General features: G+C 51.7%; 2 protein-coding genes across 2 annotated transcripts; one reads left to right on the top strand and one right to left on the bottom strand.

Annotated features, from left to right (window-relative positions):
• Positions 1–545: 545 nt before the first annotated feature.
• CSUI_008552 (importin alpha) lies at positions 546–10,808 on the bottom strand (the record flags this gene model as incomplete). The annotated part of the gene is made up of 11 exons (XM_068068681.1): positions 9,362–10,808; positions 7,783–8,146; positions 7,165–7,277; positions 6,247–6,388; positions 5,877–5,955; positions 5,168–5,264; positions 4,198–4,276; positions 3,394–3,483; positions 2,586–2,711; positions 1,227–1,609; positions 546–710 (listed from the first exon to the last, which is right to left on the bottom strand). Exons 1-11 carry the CDS (start codon positions 9,440–9,442, stop codon positions 546–548), a joined length of 1,719 nt encoding a protein of 572 aa, XP_067919344.1. The 5' UTR covers positions 9,443–10,808.
• On the top strand, positions 10,807–18,931 carry CSUI_008551 (uncharacterized protein; the record flags this gene model as incomplete). The annotated part of the gene is made up of 1 exon (XM_068068680.1): positions 10,807–18,931. A coding segment is annotated over exon 1 (5,796 nt), but the record flags the coding sequence as incomplete, so codon positions are not given.
• Between the last annotated feature and the right edge of the window lie 2 nt (positions 18,932–18,933).

Below are 18,933 nucleotides of genomic sequence, written 5' to 3'. Positions count from 1 at the left end.
GCACGCCCCCCAGAGTAACTGAATACCTACGGGCCACAGTATCCACTGTACAGACACAAACAAAAAACAATCCAGCTGACGTGAGGCACAGACGCTGCGTTACCAGAAGAACGTCTCCGTCGATTTTCTTCTTCCCACGTAAAGAAACGGAAGTGGACATGAAGAAGTAGATCTCACCAGAAACAACGTGCAAATCACGTAGCTATCGGAGTTCTCTAGACAAGTCACCGTTGATATACGAAGCTGTGCACACTTCACTGAGTAGTAAGGACGAGTCAGCGCGAATCAGAACTTGATTGGCTAGCCGGGGCGCGAGCAGCGACACCATGCAGGTACACTCTCTGGACCTCTCTCCTCTGCTTCATCAGTCCTCTTCAACAGAAATACACGGCACCACCGGAGACGTAGGGCGAACAGACACCTTATTGTGATCAGGGTTCATTAGATGCTCTCATCTCCATCTAACCGTCAGCTGGAGGTCATGCCAATCCCAACTATCATTGCTGTTCCGGCTGCGCGGAACAGACAGCAATAGCCTTCAAACTTTATTGACCGAAGTTGAAACCGCCTTGTGGGGCCGACGTGCCAAAAGCGCTGACTTGACCTGGGGCATGGGGTGCCATAGCGGCAGCACCTGGCCCTGGTGCGTCCACGTCCACATCGTCTTCTACCTCTTCGTACGAAAAATAGTTACAAATGATTCTCCACGCCTGAAACCCAAGCATATAGCGAAGATACAACTGATGTGCACGAAGGTGAAAAAGCTTCCTTTACTACGCTTCTGCACTAGAGCAGCTACTCCACGAACAAGTGTACCGCATCCCCTCATCATAACAAGACTGTCCTGTCCTTTCCTTCACTTTACCTCCCCGTCGGCATCATTGCTCTTTCCGTGAGATTGCAGGCCACACGTCGTAACTGAACGCCTTCTGCCGTCACTCCCCACTACGTACGCGGCACCGTCTCACAATAGCGGAGTCGCGACGGGATGTAACGGTAAGATATTCACATCTATTTAGCCCCAACTGACAGCCTCCTTTCAAGTATCTCTCTCCCCACAAGGATCGTAACAACGACCAACATAGTCACTGACGGCGCCATTACTCTAAATCTGTGTTGCTTAGTAAAGAAAGAACAGTAATGCTCTACTGTGCCGAGATAACAAGGGACGCCCGGGATACACGTCTTACTGCGTTTGACCCTCTTGTACGCCTTATCTTCCTCACCTTCTCATAAATATCCTGATGGCTGACATCCTGCAGCTTTTCGATGATGGGAAGACCATCGGCCTGTTCAATCAGCTGACAAAAGGGATTTTCTTGGAGATTCTGTTGCTCTTTCTTGATTTTTCCAACTCGTAAGATATTCTCCAACGCTTCTAATGCCACCGATACAATCTTCGGATCTTGTCCTGTCAACAAGTCGCATAGTGGCTTGATGCAGCCACAGTTAACCAACTGTTCGACCTGGTAGTTGTTCCCACCTGACGCTGCATTACTTATAGCCCATGCAGCTTCCTTGCGCACATCGAAGTCCGCCGTGCTCAGCAGCTCAATCAAGGGCGGAATCAATCCTGCGTCAATCACCCGCTGAATTTGATCTCTGTTGCCTGTGCAAAGATATACACATAGACAGACAGAAAGAAGTACGGGGCTGCTGCTCCTGCTGCAAAAGCAAATCATGATGAACACAGATATAATTACACGTGAGGAAGTATGCGGAACACTAATGAATGTTAGTCAGACAGCCGGACATCAGGTTTGCATTCTTCAATCACTGGTTAAGAAAAAACAAAGCCTTTCCACTTGTGAATTGTAGGCCAACAAAGCCACGTAAGATGAAACTATAGCGACGCCGCCCAACCGACTGCCTGTAGATGGCATCTAAGTCACCAAAAAATATCAGCACTCTCTTCTCCTCAGATAAAACACAAAAGGGACATTCGTTACCGTACAACTTGGGGCTGTCTAAACCACCCGCAGTTTCCCTTCCATTGTGCCAAACTGCTCTCATAACCTCGAACGGAAAGGCAGGGCCTTCCTCACATTCTTTCTGAACTCTCCGAAGTACGATCCATTCTTTTAACACCGCACTGCTCCCGGTGGGGATCGAACCCACGACTTTGGGCTCATAAGACCGACGCTCTAACCAACTGAGCTACGGGGGCTTGACCGTTTATGAAATCCTACGGCGTGCCTTAGACAGAGGCTGACGCCCGTACTCGGCAAGAGAAGTGAAAAGAATGCCCATGTAATTCGGACCTCACAAATACAAACAATCCATCCGATGGGACCATGAAGGTAGCTCCAGCGGATATACAAAGCAAACTTATTGCTGGCCACGAGAGTAAATAGGGGACGGAAGAAAACGAGAGGCATGACAGGCAGAACGACCTGTAAGTGTACTACACAGTCACAAGCAGCGGGAAGACTCTATCCAAGGCCTTCTTGACCGCAGTCGGTCAGGGGCAAACCGCAAGTTCCCGAAGTTCTGCAGGCATACTTCAAAATTCCCCAAGCCCGTAGGCATGGATACGCCTCGATCTCTCATCCAGCTGCTAACCGTGCACGCCTACACAGACGAACCTGCAGTAATGTTTGAGATGGTCCAGCAGGCTTCCTTCCGGATCGACTTCTTTGGAGACGAAAGAAGTTTCAGCAGTGCGGGAACAGCCTCACACAGAATCACCACTTCTGTCTGCCGATCATCACCTGGAAAATAGAAAAGGAAAAACAAGACAGAATGACTATACAGGTTGCGCGAGTTACTCTCATCCGAAAACATCGGCCCGATATGAGCTGTGCGCGCAATGTGATAAGCCCCGCGCTCGTTTGAGCATGCGCACGCGCCGCTGTTCTGCAACACAACTGCATCTCATTCTTTATGCACAGCATCATGCTAACTAATGGAAGACAGAGAATAAGAACGTAGGTTCTAAAAGACCACCAGCGAGCTTCAAGCAACCTCAGAGTCCTCATCTGAAAACGTGTGCAGCTTGAGATCAAAGCGCGTGTACATGCTATAATGAGACTTAGCAGGTACTTGAGACTCCGAAATGACCTGACACAGACTCAAGCCTGCAATGGCGGATAAACTGCTACCTATCCTACACTTGCTGTGGGTTCTGTCATTAGTTTGCAGCTCCGTCGTCCGTAAATTCGTCTACAGTGTAAGCACCCCTCAGAGCGCGCGCTCCCACACAGCATTCCTGATTGCCAGGATAGACCACCTGTCTATCTGTCCTGCACCGGTCACCGCTGGTGACTATAAAAGTGAGAGCACTCGAGTCTTAACGGAAGCAGAAACTTGAGTACTCCCGAAGAAACCCACCCTCGTGAGACATCGTCCGGTGAGACTGTTTCCCTCAAATCATATCGAGAACATCTTCCTCACCAGTAACGATATTGCCCACGGTTCGTAAAGCAGGAGTCTGCACAACTGTAGATTTGTGATCCAGCAGTTCGACAAGCCGGCGACTGACACCTGAAAAGCGGTACATACACACCGGGTCCCCCTATATACAATTCACTAAGACTGTGCCTCCTTCAGGAATAGAAACAACCACGCGAAGTGGAACCGTCATTACGACCAGAGTCCTACCCCTAAAGTACAAAGGAGAAAATATCATCATGTGCTGAAGCACTCGCTTTCCTAGCAGACATGAAACACGAGAACCTCATGCTTACAATCGAGAGGAGGCATCCTTCCCAGCGCCCGCAAACTCTAGGCTTACGCGAAACAAGATGAATTTCGAGTGTTTTCGAGCCGTTTTAGGATCTCCACTTTTCCCCCTTGCTGAAAGCGAGCGTGTCTAGACACTGAATATGTAATACGAAGCTGAAAAGCGTGCAATAAGAACCTTCCGACGATGGAGAGCAAGGCCCTAGAGCGAGAAGTACAATGATCATAACTCGCGCTAACAAGCACCACAAACACTTTCTCATTTTCCTTGTCGCAGTGATTCTTCCTCAGTGACCGCATGACACAGAAAAGATACGCATAAACAGATACGTATAGAACCCGCTGGCTGGTGTTGAAGAAATACATGCAGGGACCTTGCGCCTGGAGACGCGAGTACACCACGTCATCTACCTAGGTAAGAGTATACAGATGCGCAGGACGATTCAGCACTAGAAGGATAGCTTTGATACACCAGAACGGAAACTCGACGCTCCTCAGAAACAACGGAGTGCCTACCTGCTTCAATGACAGCCTCGATTCGCTCATTCGGGCCATCGGAGATATAGGAGAGAGCCCAGCAGGAATCCGTTAAAACCTGAGGACACAGACGCGCCCCCCCCAATCAAAACTTCTTGATCGACAGTCTTCTCCGGACAAACTCTCGTCCACCCAACGCCTGAAACTGGCTTCAGTTCCCGTCTAGCTTTTGTCTCTGTATCCTCGCAGAGGTCGAAGTCTAGCGGGCAACCTATGATCCCATTACTAGGAAGTGAACAACCTGGAGGGAAGGTGAACCCCCTTACGGCAAAGCATCAGTGTTGCCAAGTGCCGAGTTGTGACCGTTGATGTACCTCCTCCGCTGTTCTGATTTCAGGCGGGACCACACACGATACCAGGCCATTGTATAATAGACGTTCACACACCATAAGTTAGTTTACTATGCTAGAGCGTCAAGAGCCAACCAACCAAACAACCTTCGAAGCACCAACGCAAATGACTGTGTAGTGAGAGCAGAACTGCCTGGACTGCAGCAAGTCGTCTGGCCTTCGCATCTCAATACAGAGGACTAACGTCACCGTATCAGGGTACAGGGCAGCACAGCAAGTAGAAGATTCTATGTACGGAGGCGCGGCCCGGGAAACCATTCGTCTGAGATCTTTCGATAAGAAAAAGGTCACACACCAGCTGCTACCATCACAGTAGGTGCAAAACAAAACAAAACATATGACTACGACAGACACGTACAACTGGCTACGTCACTTTGCTTGTTTCTGTAGACTGCTCATATGCACGGACACACCATGATACGCTATCACTCTCCATACACTGGAGACGAGAGAATCTAGCCTTCATCTACTTCTTCCTGTTGGCGCGCATCTCAATCGGGCACCCAGGGAGTGGTGCTCCATCATTCTTGGTCCAACACCGAAGCGGGTCCCGCTTCCGTCGATAGATGAGATCTTCTTTCATGTATGACACGGCCTACCTCAAGGTCGGTGGAGTAAATTAGCTTGGCCAGGGTACTAAGGGCGGGCTGGACCCATTCAAAAGGAGGCTGAGGTTTCCCTCGACATAGGTTGGACCTGCATGCAAACACCCCGGACCAACCACAACCCCAACAGCTGCATCACCACCCACCCCATACGAGAAACAGAGCCGCTTCATTATTGTGAGCATAACCAAGACATGACACAGTTGAGTACGTGCTCCTCGTAGTGCAACCAACGAATATTTTGCACTCGTAACAAGAAACCCTCTGTCTCTTTTCACGTTCACCCGTGCGAGGTTGCGAACAATCGTTCAGAAAGCAGCTGCGCCCACCAGCAAATACCAGGACTGCCTCTCGTCCGCCCGCGCGGTACACCAGTGCAAGGAAAGAACTCGGCCCTCTGGATACACGAAGACCCATCCGTGTACACCTTCCCTCTCCTGCGACTTCCTGAGCTCCTTCCCGGTCCCTTGGATTCCAGTGTGAGGAAGTAGATACCAAGTACACCAGAGCTGCTGAAAGAAATGAAGGGCACCTAAAAACGGTCTTAGCTTGGGGGCCTAACCAGCAACCCAGCCGCAGATCAAGCACCCGATGTACTTAATGGATTACAAAGAAGCAATCAATAGACACATCTCTGTACGCTCGAACTGAAGTACGTCCACCCGCGTATGATCTATATCCAGACGGCGGCAATACTACGTACAGGGTCCACGTCGCGTTGCGCTTCATCGTGAACTTGGCATCCGGGTCGTTCAGCTGCGCAAGCAGTGGGGTCAGAACGCCTGAAAACCACAACAGCGCAAGAAAATGAAAACCACCGTCTCCCTGCCAACGAGTCCCTTAGCACACCGAGTCCTGTTGTAGCTAGCATAGTTGTACTGGTGCTTCATAGAGTCGGAGCAGAATGAGAAAAAGAGTGCAATCCTCTTAAACCGCAAGGACTCCAACACACTCGTGTCTCTTATCGAAGAGTACTGCACAATCGGCAACAGTACGTGGAGACCTAAGCCGCCCCCGTATGGCCCAAGAGCGCTGAAGCCGGAGAACTCACAAAACCACATACCACTACCTACCTTCCCGTAGTACGAGATCTCGGCACTGAGGCGAGTCTCCCGCTATGTTTCCTAAAGCCCATACAGCTTGTTCCCGGACATCCTCTGCTGGCGAAGACAATAGCTGGACGAAAATAGGTACTGCTCCATGCTGAATGACAACCTGCAGGGGAGATTCGCAACAAAGACAGCAGTGCAACAAGCCTTACGTATACGCGCTGAGCAATCATTTGCTTCAGTCACTCCACCTTGGTATTCATTCAAAAGACTCAAGTAGAACGAGCCCGACTGCCAACGGAACTAGAGAACGCACTTCCGAATGCTTTACGAAACAGGTAACATACACTGAAGGAGGGAGAACAGGCTTCTCCTGCGAGATTCGTCCCACGACGAAATGCGACAGGTTCCATGCGACTTCTAGTGACCGTCCGCGCATCCGCGCCACAGAGTGACATCGGGGACTCGTGATTGGGCTCTCTACGAGCTTGAAACATACGTGTTCACCACACATACGCAAGAAACAGGAAAGTACCCCACTACACCTCCATGAACCCAATAGAGAAGGGCGGAAGCGGCAACGGTAAGGGAAGGGCGCAACAGAAGGGCATTTGACAGATATGTAGACAACTAACGACTCGAACCAGCTGTCGATATGCGAGTTTCAGTGAGTTCAGGCAGTAGGTGCGGCAGAAATGCAAGGGCTCCAGAGAATTGGACTATACACTTGAAACACTTGTGTAGACGAGTTACTTTAGTATGGACACACAGCTAGACAGACGACGCCAGATGGCAGCACGTCCTCCAAGCACAATGGATACTTCCGCTGCATGCAGAACACATTCTTGAATGGTCTCGATGAGTGTGTCCCCGAGCAGATGATCTTGACCAGTGTACGGAGGAGGAATAAAGCGCAGCAATGAAAGGTTTGATGTCTCGTACCTGTGTCTGCTGCTGAGTACCGGATGCGATGTTCGTGAGAGCCCATGCGGCCTCAAACTGCATGCGCGGCGCGTCATGCCGCTGCAGGAACTTGACGAACAATGGCACGGCACCTGTAGGGTCACAGAAATAGCAGGTGCGCTTCACAATCACGTACAGAAGAAAAAAGTCCAAACCTGGACGCAAGAACACTTAACAGAGCACATTCACTGTCAGCCACGTCCCTCCTTCTGTCGCGCAGGCGGCGCAGCTACAGCAACTCTCTGCTACGTCCGGAATTTCTTTGCATGTGACGACTACATTTGACGCGTCTGAACTAGCCCCGGCAACTCCCCGCAAATTTTACTGAACTGCACGGAGAAAACGTATGAAGAACCTGCTGTCCGGCATTAGAGGAGATACTCCCTAACGTGTACAGAAAAATACCGCGACATAAGTAACCTTGGGGGTACTTACCCCGCCTCTACGCACGCACTACTATCTCACTCACCAACACAGTCCAGGTGGCGTCTATCATAGTCAAAGGAAGCAGTATGTGTTTTCCTACAGGGGAAAGAGATATACGGTTCGCGTATTCGCCTTGTTACTACAAAAGAGTGTGTGCCATCCTTTCCTTACCAGCCTCAATAACTTCTTGAATCGGAGGTCTTGACTCGATACTAAGTGCCCGCCGGAACTGCTCGGTAGCATTGAATTGCTGCTGCGGATCATCACTCATAAGCATAGCCATCATCTCAGGCAAGCGCTCCGTTTTGAAGGTGAAGTCTGCCTGAGGCTGACCGACTCCGCCGGCGCCTACCGATGCGTCCATCCCTCCTGCTCCTCCGATACCATGCTGCTGACCCATCATATCCCCTGCCCCTCCTTGGCCCGGGAGGCCTCCAAAAGCTCCAGCGCCAGGAGTGACTCCATCAGGACCAGCAAAGAGCTCTGCACGTTTCTTCGCTAAGTTTTGTTCTCGGTGCGTCTTACGAATCTGCAGCTGCGGAGAAAAGGACACATTGTGTACAGTACAGACACACCCAACGTTTGACAGGCCGAGCACAACCAACCCAAAAACTAAGGGAGCAAGGACAAAAGTGAGTGGCTTGCGAACGGAAGGCCAAAGCAGCCAGGCCTGGAAGCCCCAAGAGAAAAGAGAAGGAAAAAGACCGGCGTCGAACAGGATGAATGCACTTCAGTTACTATCAGACAGAAGATTCTGAAGGAAGAGGAGAGACTAACCACAAAATAACAAGGGACAGCTACGGCAGTGATTACAGTAGTGCGTATCCAAGACTTATGAGAGAGAAAGTAATGACACTGGCGATAGAAAAGGGGAGGATGGCCGTTACAAGAGAGACGGAACCAGTCGAGGCAAGGTACGTCCCGAATGAATAGAGAAGCGGGAGAGGACAAGACAACTTTGAGTGAAAGCAGTTACACAACCTTCTTGATCAAAAGGCTTCTTTCCTCAGGGCAAGGATGACCGAGGAAAGGTACAAATTGTTCTGATTCCTGTTTAACAAGGTTTTTCATTGAACGCGGACACCACGAATGCATGATCTAGATTTCATATCTTGAAGGAATGCCAGAGAAGGTAGAAGGTGGGAGAGGATAACCAAAGTGACGAAAGCAGGTCTCTTGTTTTTAACTACGGTGTGTCCTAACAAGTATGCCGCTCACTCCCTCGTCGATCACCAACTGCTACGGAAGAGTTCATCCGACTGCGGAAGCGTCGTCTTATCTCTTAGTGGATCCTAGTCGTCCCTAGTGCACTGCTGATACTCCTGTATTTTTCATTCGACCTTCAATTTCCTCACGTCATCACTGCCCAGTACGCTGGGCAGCACAAGAAAACGAACGGACCGCTTTTTCACGAGAAGCCGAGAGAAAGCGGTAATGGTGCCACTGCAAATCTAATTGACTGTGATCGACAAGCAGTCTTTGACTGGCCTAGCTCTACCTACGGAGACGCGGCACACTTTCTTTTCGGTTGCTTCAGGACAAAAGAGTTCCGAGTGCTGATCTCCGTGTGTGGCCCGTCGACCAGTTGGGTAACTGTGAACACGTGGGAACTACAGCACGTACAACGGAAAACTCATAGAAAAGAACCATATACAAGACGGAAAGCAAAAGTACATGCGCGATTGTGTCTGGATTCCATCATGCGCACTTGTGTACACAGGTCGCGACAGGTTCATACACGTGAGCTCACCTGCAAGTCCTCCCTCTTACGACGAGGGTCGTCAAAGTTCTTCTTGTACGTGGATCGTCGATCTGCTAGTTTTCTTTCCATCTTGATAAAGAGGCTAGAGAGGAAGACGCACACGGTCAACTACGGTCCACCCGGGGAGAGTTGAATGAGGGCGGAGAAGGCGCTTGTCTCGTTTCGGAATGTCTCTTCGCTTGACCTGACGAAGCAACTGGAAAAGAAGAGACGGTTCAACAAAGCAGTGTTCCTCTCCGCTCTTATAACCCCTAATGCCGTGTCCACCACGTGCATGTACACACAATAGAAGAGCAGATCTGATGACCTGTCCTTGGTGAAAAAGAAAAGAGGCTCCGGTAGCCACTGCTGTCAGTCGGAGCAGCGGCACGCGGCGAGAAAGAGGCCTGTCGAAAACAATCTCTGTCTCCTATCCTCGCTGTGTCGCTGCTATGTGGGAAAAGGAACTGGCGCACCACGAGAGGGCAGACAACGCTCTCTCAGAACCTCGTCCACAATGCAGATCCTGTTGGTAACAAGTCCAGGCCCTTGCATGGAAAGAAGATGCAAGAACGCGGGGCGCGAAGGATACCGTAGGAGTGGGAGGAAAGTAGAAGAAATCGCCGGGACGGACCGGTACTACCGTGCAAGAACAAAAAAAGAAAGCGAGCTATGTGCTACCAACCGTGAACCATCACCCCGTTGCTGTGCAAAAAGAAACCGATGCATAAAAGGCAACGCTATTGACGTTCGCCCCGTGCCCAGTCGTCCCCCCTTTAGTAGCTTTTTCCAGTGTGTGCTCTTCCAGAACCGTGCCGCTACCTTGAAAAACACACAGCAGTGGGAAGCTCACCGAACACGAGAAAAAAATGAGACAAATAACGGAGTGAGATTGATGAAGAAGTGTTAAGAGGAGGGATGCATAAAGAACGAACACCACCGGCGCCACGGCCAATGAGACGAGCCCAGTCTGTCCCAACGAATTGACACCCCACGGGGTGCTGAAGAAAACAGGAGAATAGAGAATAGGGACAAAGGGGGCAGCAGAAAAGCAAAGAACACGCTAATCAACGTCTGCGCCCGGTGTATCGATGGAGGGAGACGAGAAAAGGGGGAGGAAGGCGGCCACGCACGCAATCAAAAGCTGGCAAAAACCAGGGGACAGGCGTCGCCAGTGGTGAAGGAATCCGAAGCCCTCTACTATGAGAGAAAGGACAACACGGAATCCCAGAATTTCTGATTAAAAGGACGGGCGAATAGACACCGAAGAGAAGAGAAAGCATGGCGGTCGCAACCCTGCTTTTCTCCCAGAAGGAAAGCTCGGCTAAATAAAGGAATAGCAGGGCAAGTTGTGTGGCCGCCGGGAACTTATATAGTACCCGCTTCCTAATAATCCGGGTGTCCCGTGGTTGCCAGTCCCGTTGAGCTCTTGCGTTCGTCGTTAAAGCGTTAATTCGGTAGTTTGATAATCTCGACGTGTCGTACTAGCAACCTTCGGTCTTTTCATTTCTTCCTCTTTGTCTTGTCAACCAGTAACGGGTGGGGCATGTGCGGCGCAGTCCGGCCAGGCGCGAGAGGGGAGCGGGGCTCTAGCAGCCAGCTACCAATCTTCCCTGAGGCGGCACTCAAAGTTCCCTGGTAATTTAATTCTCACTCCTTTCCCGGGGAGACGCTTGCCTTTCCTATGACATCAGGGTGCGGACCTCGCTGTCGAGAACAATCTCCGGCGCCTCCATCATCACAACCTGTGTGTCTTCGTAGATCGGAGTTTGTCGGTGCGGCCGCCCTGCGTGAGGCCCTGGGGCACACTGCTCTCATCGATTGAGGCTGAGGCGTGTACTGAACGACGAAACTACGCCCACACGGTCCTGTGTAAGACTTCAGTTTCCCAGATTACAATACATGACGATGGATTTGAAATGGTTCCGGCTAACATGTTTCGGACCGCTTTCTCGTGTTCGGCACGTGCAACAGCTTCTGCTCTCTCCGGAGATAGATCGCCTTCTGTGCTGCAGCGATACTCGCAGCACAGGGTCACCTTGCATGCGCTCACGGTGCTAGAGCGCTCTCAATCTTCAAGAGCGCGGCTCAGACGCGGTGTTATTCTGCAGCGGTGAAGGACGACTAATGTGGAGCAGCCCACTCACAAGCAGTTTAGTGTTTAAACCTCGTGTGCACTGCTTTTCACTATGCCTTTCCCCAGCTGGCTGACAGCTCGTCACCCGCCGTGTCCGGACAGAGTCTTGTGTGAGCCTTCCTCGGGTCAACCCTTTACAACTTGTTTTGCCGGCCTCCACACATATGCATACCCGCCTACAATGATCCCGAGTTCTCATTTCCTCTTGTGCAGGAAGAGTCCTGGCAGCCAGTATGGGTGTGTCATGTCAGCTCCTTATTGTTCCTGATGTCAAGCGGTAGCAAGACCACACCGCTTCTTTCCGGGCGAGTTCCAGCCGTCGCAGTCCGTAGAGCTTTCTTGCCCTGTAGTAACAGGCTTCACGTGGCCTGCTAGTCCACGAACTGCACACCCGCTTGCGGTTCGGTCCACTTACGCGGCTTTCCTTGAGAGATTATGCCCGGACGAGAGAGCCGTGAATTTCGAAGTCGATGGCTGCTCGTGAGTGCATCTGTTGACCGTATCGATACAGGGTGCAGAACCTTCCTTCTCAGCGCCTGTGGAGGTTCTTACCGCTTTTGCCTTGCTGTGCTTGCTCCTGGAAATCCTGAAGAAGGCCTTCCGCTTGCCTTGCCGTTTCTCCAGCAGTTGGGTCGCGGTGGTCGTGTTACGGTGTCCTTCTTTCACGCGATGAGTCTTCTACTTGCATGCACCTCTGTACTGGAATGACTAGTCAGAAGACGTTCGCCAATACGACTTGTCTTTCAGTTGTCAGGACACATGACCGGCGTTGTCGTCTTCGTTGGGTACAGTTTCAAATTACCCGTGGATGCACTCTTCGCCACCATGGAAGGAAAGTCCCACTTGGACAGTATCAGACACAGTATCTTCTTTTCGCCGTTACCGGGATTCGCGTGTCTTCCACACTTCGCTTCTCTTTCTTCCTAGCCAAACTGCATAGTTCCTTCGGCGGTTCAAAGGCAGACGCGATATCCAGAAGTCAGCACACTCCGAGGAAGCGGAGAAAGCCGTGTAGCATTGGTCTCGGCGTCTTCTTTTCGTATGTGGTTGGCCTTCTTCTCTCCTCTACTTTGTTAAGTCTCCGTCATTGTAAACGAAGCTATCTGTCACCTCGTTGTTTTGTATACGGGAAGGACTGTATCAAGGGTCAGTCCTGCAATGCCCGGGTATTGGGGATCTGCAGAATATCGTTTCAGATCAATTTATCTTATCATCTTTAATGTATCTCTAGTCTGTTCTAGCCCGCTCCGGATTCCTGGCTTACCTCTCCTGACATCCTACGTTGCTCGAGTTAGACGCTGCCGCTCGTTCCAATGTGTGCAGGATCGGTCGCTGAGCATGCCGTTCCCTGACGAGCATGGTGTGTTTCCTGAGGAGGCGCAAACCTGGGTGTTTCCTCTAATTTTTAAGGAAGCATTGACGAGGCAGGTTCCGCCCGCCCCCTCCCGACTCATGACGACTGGCTCACATGAGAACCCCCCCCTCTTAGACCGTCCAGTTTTACGAGGCCCTCCGTTGGCTTGTCACTTGACACCGGTATGGATAAGATGTAGGCAGTACTTCGGTACATCTTACGGCTCCGTATAAACAGTCGCCGTAAGAACAGACAGTCCGAGAGCATATTTCTTCTCACGTAAGACGCGGAGATGCTGGCGTCTTCTTCCGCAAGTCAAGGCCAGGACCTTCCTGAGAACCATCCGGCTAATGCGGTCTCACACCGGAGACGGACGTCTCTTTTCACAGAACTAGGAGGACAGGAATGTGGTGAAGAAAGTACAACAGTTACCACGCATAACACACAGGAAAAACATTCACGTAGCAAGGACTACGATGTCGCATCACCCGCCTCCTCCTCCTCCTCTCGGGATACCCGTCTCTCTTTATCACCTGTGCTCCTTAGTTCGAGAAAGACTCCGGCGGCAAGGGCGAAGGAGACAAACAGCTTTCCCTTCTCAGTGTTAGTCCAAGGAGAGGACCAAAGTAAAGACCAGGGAGTGGACATTGACCGCCAGGAGGAGGGGGACGAGGGCAGAAAGCTAAATGATGGAGTCTTTGGCCTTTGTTTTCCTTCGTCTCAGTTCTCTTGGTCAGACGAACTGAGGAGGCGCTACTCTGTCTGGAGTGTATCGGAAGAAGATCTGAACAAAAACTTACCTCTTACTCAATTGGTTCAAAGTCCTGGCGGACGGCCATCTCGCAATGAAACATCTGTATTGTCATCGCCTACGAGGATTGATGGAAGCAGCCAGGCTGCCTTCCGCTCCAGTTACAACGATGGCTTAAAGCAAAAGTTGAAACCGAGCAGCCCCGTTGTTTCCTTGCCGTGTTTTTCTACTAAACTAGGCGGCTCTCCTAGGGTACAAACTCCATCGAAATCCGTCACCCAGTCACAGCGAAAGGAGAGATGGAAGGGCTCTCCGGTACCCGTTGTATTGAGCGAAGGTATCCGTTCATGTCCTCGGTTAGGCACCTCAAGGCAAAGCAGGGATGTCGAGTCAGTACGTATCACATCATATTCGGCTCCGCCATCCATCACTCATGGTAAGGGCGAGCTGCAACGATGGAGAATAGGCGTCGCAAGACGATCATACAACACGGCGGCGTCTACGTCTCTCTTCACTAGATCTCCGCCTCTTCGATCTTCTTCATACAGGAAGCGGTGCCTTCGGAGATCGGATGGGCCCTCACGCTGGCACACTGGTGGGACTCGAGATATATCTTGTCGCGAGACGACAACGCACCGTCAAGCAACCTTGCAGGAGAACGAAGGTGTCGCTTTCCGCAAAAGAAGCGAGGGATGTCTTCACGGGTTGGGTGCATTATCTCCCAAGCCAGAGAGGAAACTTCCGAGGGCTCTTTTTTCTGCTTCTCAGAATGAGGAAAAACCCAGAGAAGCCTTGTGCAAAAGCTCTCGGTTTCTTCTGGCAAGGGACAGAACAGGGACCTCTGTAAGACAAGATGTGGATAGACTACAAGCAGGGAGGTCAGAAGATTGGACGCCTCCATCCCGTACTATCCCTTGCCCAGGAGAGAGAGAAAAAGTCACAAGAAGTCCATTTAAGCGAAGTGGGCTATCTGCGGAAGAAGCGGAGAAGCTCCGATTTCAAGATACGCTTGAGCCGCACGTAGCGTTTACGTATGCTCGAAGACCGGAACACAGCCGCTCGTCCCCGTCCGGCTTCCTTTTCCAGTCAGCCCGTCGCGGGAAGGCTCGATGTGTTGCTTCCCCGAGGGGGCGTTCCTACGATTTTGAAGCAACTGATGAAGAAGATGAAGGCCTTCACCTCTTACGGACCGCTGCAGCGTCTTTCCATGATGCCTTCAATGCTCTGTCGGGTGCGTACCGTTATCAAAGGCGCTACACAAGCCAGCTCGAGGAGCGGATCAAGCAGCTTGAAATGATTCAAAACCAACAGAAAGCAAGGCTAGATGCGTTTGACGCTTATACGCGTGCTGTGTATGCGACTACTCTTTCCTCTACGGGATCTTCCAAGAAACACCTCGCTTCTCTGGTGACTTCCTTGCATGCCTTCTCTTATTCCCGGGCCTTCGCGCCAGAGAACTGTCAGCTGGAGAAGCAAGGACAGGTACCTGTGATCGGATCACTCGATAGGCGGAGAGGTACATTCAGGGCAGAAGAGAGGCTGTCAGGGCAAATGTCGAGCCGTAGCTCTCCTTCTGGAGGTAGTGGCGGACGTATGGCTAATGAAGCTCAGTTCCTACTCTCCCCGTGCCGGCCTGGCTCAGATGAGAACACCCGTTGTCTAAATCAGGAATATATCAAGAAGAGAGAACGCGGAAGTAATTTGGAACGGGGGGCTTGCTTGTTGTCTCCACAGCTTCAGGGGTTTTTACGTAGAGGAGTGAAGAGTGTATCAGTCTGCCAGAAGAATACGTCGGGACGCCTTAGTTCGGTGGTCGCCGGTCTCGGGTGTCCGCTGAGTGTCGGCGCGGGGGAGCCGAGTGACGTGCCTGACACAGGAAAAGAGAACGATGACTTGCAGGAGGCTGGAAGAAGTAGTAGATCCTCGGCTGAAGAGTTGCACAGGAGAGAGCTTCTTCACTGTTTAACAGAGAAACGACTGAGTCCGGGCAACAGATTGGAGAGAGGGAACGATCTCCGGCAGACCGAGAAAAAGAAGGAACGAAAGAATATGAATGGCGTGGAGGAGGGAGAGGAGTGGAAGGCGATCGTAATAGAAGGGCAGACAGAGGTGGTGCTGGGGGAGGGCTCTGAGGCGCACTCAAGGACCAGAGAGACTGGACCGAGGAGGTCTGTTCTCACGGCGGAAGTATGCACAGCAGAAGTCCTGTCATTTGGAGAACGAGTGAGAGGTGACAGAGCACGAGAAGGTACTGACATACAAGGGAAAGACGGTGAAAGGACAGATGTGACCGGGGACGGGACAGAGGGTAAGTCAAGCGTTCTAGAACAGGAAGGGAGGGAGGCACCAGGCGGAAGAGCAACATCCGAAAGCAGAGGGGCGGAGGAAGAAGAGGAGACTGGAAAACCAAATGCGGACGGAGTGGATGAGAAAGACCGCAGGGTAGAGGCAGGAGCCGAAGACAGGCAGAAATGTCAGCTCTCTCACGGTCGGAGTGCGAAAAGGGGTGGCACTGTTGCACGGCCGACGACAGAGAAGGGAAATGATAGTGCAGGCGATGTCGCAGCAACACCCCAGGAACCGTCGGCTTTGAAAGGGGTACGAACAAACTCTCCTCGCTCTATCTCAGGGCTCCGGCACCAGGGGGATGAGTACCAGAAGTTTGTGGTTGACACCCTTTTGGCGGGACGCGCTCGAGTCGAAGGAAGAGTATTGCAGATACTGTTCGCTTCGTCTCTACTAGCATTGCGCCTGGGCGGCGCATCGTTGTCTTCTTTTTCCTTTCATGGGAAGGTTGCTGGGAATTCCTCGAAGCAAGTGCCCCCTGTGAAGTGTTCGCAACCGAACCAGGACGACCAACGGAAGACGGGAAGTGTACAAGAGGAGATGAAAGTGCAGAACGGCCAATACAAAGAGGGTAGAGTCACCTGTGGTGCTCGCCCGGATCAACCGCTCAGGGAAATCCAGATTTCCTCGGAAAAGAAGGAGACCATGAACCTCCAGCTGGGCACAACCCATCATGTCTCGCCGTCGGGTGTAACAGTGAAAGAATCTGAGAGTAAGGGAGAGAAAAGAGAAGAGCATAGTGAGGGATACAGGGTGTCTAGCGGGAAGCAAAACAAGATGACACGCACTTTTTCTTGTGCGAATGTGACAACGGACTTTCAAAGGCAAGAACCTCCTGCTGACACTCACCCGTTCCGGCGCATGCCGGAGTTCGAAGATGGCTACTTACAAACCAGAGGAGACCACGGGGGTTGGTTGGTGCTTCTGAAAGTTGAGGCGATCGATGATGAAATACCCGAAGGTGCTTCCCCTGTGCGGAGCTCCGACGAGGTCGAGTCCTCTCTCTTGGTCGCTCCTGGTCATCTCTCTCCTTCTACCTCTGCTGCGAACGAGCAGCAATATCCGCTAGGTAGTCAAGTTCCTTCGGAAGACGAGAGCCTCCTGCCGTTCTCAGCGACTTCCGAGCATCCCGAAAAGCAACTGCGGCCTATCTCACACTCGAATGTCATTATGTTCGGTACAGAAAGTTCCCAGGCATTGTCCTCCCGACTTCCCCACGTCTCTGCCTCATGCGAGAGAGAGGTGGAGCGACGTAATCAAACTCCAGCTCATGGATGTGCCGACGGCCAGCATGACTTCACGTCGAACGACCACTTATCTCGTGCATTTGTTTCTCCAGTTTCTCCAGACGTGATCGCTGCCGATGATGTGACACGTTCCAGCTCTGTAGCATGTTCTGGCTTGATTTCTCCTGGGTCTACTTCTGAGCATCTTCAGAGAGATGAGTGGCGCCAGCACGCTGAAAAGATATTTCCAGTTTGTTCCCTCAAGGACCAAAGAAGGGAGACATGTGCGCCTACCTCTTTCTGCTCTCACAACACCCCGTATCTTGTATGGTGCTTGCTTCATCCTGAGGGCGTTGCATGCAGTAAGTGTGGAGGCATTTGTTCCACCTGCTCTAGCCGACACGTTGGCCTCCCTGCGGATGCAGCTAAAGCGGTCCGAAGCGAAGATGCGCTTTCGAGCTTTGATAACCAAACCGGAGGTATTTCAACATCTCTAAGGCTCATCTCCTACGTCCCTGTTGAACTGGTGGATTTGGAGGAATCAGAGTCAGGTTCTCCGCGTGCCCCTTCAGAACCGGACAGTTCTTCGCTATTTTCTCCGACTTTTTTCCGAAAATCTGCGTGTTGCCGTCCACTCCACCCTCATACTCAGGTTTCTTGTTTCTCCCGTTCGTCTCGTTTTCCTTTCGTTCCTCGTTTGACTACCAGTCCGTCAAACGCTTCATCTGTGCCCCTTCCTTTCTTTTCGGGCTCTCCTTCGCATGACATCGCTCTTTATTGGTCGTCGTTCTCCTCGCATCTGACTTCGTACGCGTCAGGTCCGTTGCCTTTCTCTGTGTTACCTTTTCTCCTCTACGTACGCTCGTGTCAGGTCTCTGACTGTCTTTCTTTGAGGCGGAAACGGGAACGGGTCTCCGCAGTTCTGCAGCCGTGTACGAGAGACGAAGGACAGCCGTCTCCGGGAATTCCGCCCTCCCCTTGGCAGCGCGTTGAAGAGTTCTCCTCGGGTGGGGAAAAAGAGGAGAAGCGAAGAACTGAGTTGCCTCAAGATTTCGCTAGTGGGCGAGAGGATGCTGAGGCCGATTCCCGCGTCACGAAGAGGAGGAGAACTCACAGGAGAGGGAGCGAAGTTCTGGGAGTGGTGAGTGACAAATTGACAAGTCCAGGGACGTCGGTGCAGACACCGGCACATGAAGCACAACTGGACCAGCTGCCAAGGGCGCAGCACGTAGTAGAGACGGAGGCTCTGGCGGAGAACAGAGCTTTTGATTTGCAAGACCGCCGTCATGCCGGGGTGAAGAACAGAGGAAGGCGTACACAAGAGGTGAACACGGGAGAGTCGAAGGTAATCATGGAGGTGAACGAGGACACCCGAGAGGAGGGGGGCAGTGATCGATTGGCGGAGCAGACACCACCAACGAACGGCAAGAAGCAGTGTGAAAGCCCGGAAGAAAAGTCAGAGGAGGAGCTCAGAGAAGCCGAGGGCGAGGTGGTGAGCGTCACGGACTCAGATGGCGGATTTGAATGTGAACCTCCTGTGAAGATGAAAGTTTCCCTTCCGAGTCGGAGAATGCTAAGGAAGTCAGCAGCCGGAAAGACAGCCCGTCTTTTTCCCGCTCCAGGGGCCGCGTTCGCAGCCCCAGACATGGAAATTGTGGTGAGCGACGAGGATAAAGAGGAAAACCAGAAAAAGAAGGCGCATAAAGGAGAGAGACCCTATCGCTTTGTCGGCAATACGGAAGTTGGGTCACTCTCCTTTATGCGCCT

This window comes from Cystoisospora suis (genome assembly GCF_002600585.1).
Source record: "Cystoisospora suis strain Wien I chromosome Unknown contig_4821, whole genome shotgun sequence".
NCBI classification, from domain to species: domain Eukaryota; phylum Apicomplexa; class Conoidasida; order Eucoccidiorida; family Sarcocystidae; genus Cystoisospora; species Cystoisospora suis.
Note: the sequence above shows the minus strand (reverse complement) of the source record. Positions and strands in the feature narration are given on the sequence as shown.